The 2,093-nt window shown below is 48.0% G+C and overlaps 1 protein-coding gene across 1 annotated transcript; it reads left to right on the forward strand.

Moving 5' to 3' along the window:
* The first annotated feature begins 1,242 nt into the window (after nucleotides 1-1,242).
* LOC141042623 (uncharacterized) lies at nucleotides 1,243-1,700 on the forward strand. The gene is made up of 2 exons (XM_073511471.1): nucleotides 1,243-1,345; nucleotides 1,465-1,700. The coding sequence occupies exons 1-2, from the start codon at nucleotides 1,243-1,245 to the stop codon at nucleotides 1,698-1,700; spliced, it is 339 nt and encodes a 112-aa protein (XP_073367572.1).
* Nucleotides 1,701-2,093: the final 393 nt, after the last annotated feature.

Genomic DNA, 2,093 nt, shown 5'->3' on the forward strand with positions numbered 1-2,093 from the left:
AGCAACACTCCAGTTCTATGGAGCTCTATAACCTCGGGTTTTGGCTTCGCTATCATCGCCATCTCTTACGAGGAACGCAGCTTGCGAGTCGTTGATAGAGGCAAGCTGAACTTACTCCACGCCTCGAACAACTGCTGCTCATGATTTGCATTAGTAAAATTATTATCAGAAAAATCACTTTAATGAAATATGATATTTAGAAATTATTTTGAGATCGTCAAAAATGTTTCATATAATTCTTAAAATTGTTGGTACGGTTTGGGGAGATTTGTTGTGTATACTGAATAAAAATATTTGGTAGCGAAAAATGTTTGATAAAATCACAGAAATAGTTTTTGGTGGCTTCCTCCTGACATGGCAGCTGCTATCTGCTAGTGGTAAGCTCACTCATCAGATTGTTTTCTCTCATCAAACTTACTTATGGCTTGATAAGAGCATCTTCAATGGGCAACTTCTGTAAGCTAGTTCTAAAAATCAGCATCTTCTTTCTCACCCCTTTCTCTTTGGTTTGAAGTGTTGACGTAATTATCCACGGTAATAACTCGACCACGGCTAATTAAGTATCTATGGGCACTCATGATTCGGAAAGCTTTACTGTTAACAAATTAGCATGCAAGAAACTAGAAATACCAATTCTTAAAAGCAAAATGCTGAGAGAAATATAGAACAGGAACGTACCATGGCACTGCTCTGCAAGCACAGATAGTCCATCTTTAGTCCACAATCGGCAGTCACATCGCATCGCCCTCAATGGCCTAAGACTTGTCCCTTGGGTTTCACAGAACTGTTATTTTTCTTCTGAAAAATCATTTCTCAACCAGTCAATTCCGTCGGACTCGACTTGCCCTCACTCTTCCACTGTACACATCGTCCACGCACGCACTATATATATCCTACCGCTCCAGTGTCCCAAATAGCATTGCCGGTCTCCATCTTATCGTGCGAGCACACCCACGCACGAAATCAAACCAACGCAGCACGATTAGGAAACCCGAGCCATATAAAGAGCTTCGTGCTGCTGCACCACGCGACGACGCTGGACGGCAACCTGCTGGGTGACCGGCGTGCGGGAACGTCGGTACATACGTCACTGTTAGACTACTGTATTCTGTATGGCTACCTGCGTGGTGACCGGTGTGCGGGAACGTGGTGACCTGAGTAGTGTAGTGAGCGTGTGTGCAGTTTTCCCACCCAGCACACACGTCCTCCTCCACGATCATTTTTGACGGAGATTGCTCGGCCATGAAGTGCGGCAACGTCAGCATCTCTGATCCGTTCTGGCTTACCGATGAAGAGACGGGAAGATCCTGCGGTTCAGATCCCTACCCGGACTTCGATGTCGCCTGTACCGACAACAGTTTTCCAACCCTACGGAGCTCTATACCCTTGAACAAAGCTCTATACCCTTGAACAACGGCTTTGCAATCCTCAACATCTCCTACGAGGAACGTAGCTTCTACGCAGTCAACAAGTGCCGTGAGGTGGTCTATAACACCTCAGTCAAGCTGAACGGTCCCTTCAGGATCGCCCCCGTCAACCTGAACCTCATCCTGTACAACTGCACGGAGGAGGACGGAGCAGCGGCCGAGGCACGCCGGGACACTGGCCTGGCGCAGACGAGCGTGAGGTGCGGTAGCGAGTGGGCGGTGCTTGTTCGTGCGGGAGTGCAGTACGACCCCACCGGGAAGTACAGCAGCTAAGCTTTGGAGGGCTGCCACGCCGTCATTGTCCCGGTGCTGGGCTCGTCCGCGGGGGCGAGCGCGAGTGACTACGAGCAGCTCATGAGGGATGGCTTCCTCCTGACATGGGAGTTGCCCCGACCTCTCCCTGCACCTGCACCTGCGACATGGAACGAAGCACCTCCCGACAGCGGTAAGTTCAGTTAACCCCGTCAAATCATTTTTTAAGCGAGTTCCTAGATATGTGAACCAGTACGTACTCTCAGGGTTTTTTTAAGAAGAAGTTCTCACAGTGGTTTCGTATCTGTATGGACCATTAGATGTTCAATAACAAGTAAGTTGAAAAAAGAAAAATGATGTTCAATAACAAGATGAACTGGATAATAGTGGCTTTCGCCTAGTCTGACTGAACTC

This window comes from Aegilops tauschii, chromosome 3, assembly GCF_002575655.3.
Source record: "Aegilops tauschii subsp. strangulata cultivar AL8/78 chromosome 3, Aet v6.0, whole genome shotgun sequence".
NCBI classification, from domain to species: Eukaryota; Viridiplantae; Streptophyta; class Magnoliopsida; order Poales; family Poaceae; genus Aegilops; species Aegilops tauschii.

Excerpts from the sequence above, each read along its gene's own strand:
- LOC141042623 (XM_073511471.1), top strand. The coding sequence starts at position 1,243 with ATGAAGTGCGGCAACGTCAGCATCTCTGATCCGTTCTGGCTTACCGAT. Across the intron at positions 1,346-1,464 it reads CCCGGACTTCGATGTCGCCT|TCAACAAGTGCCGTGAGGTG; the intron begins GTACCGACAACA and ends GCTTCTACGCAG.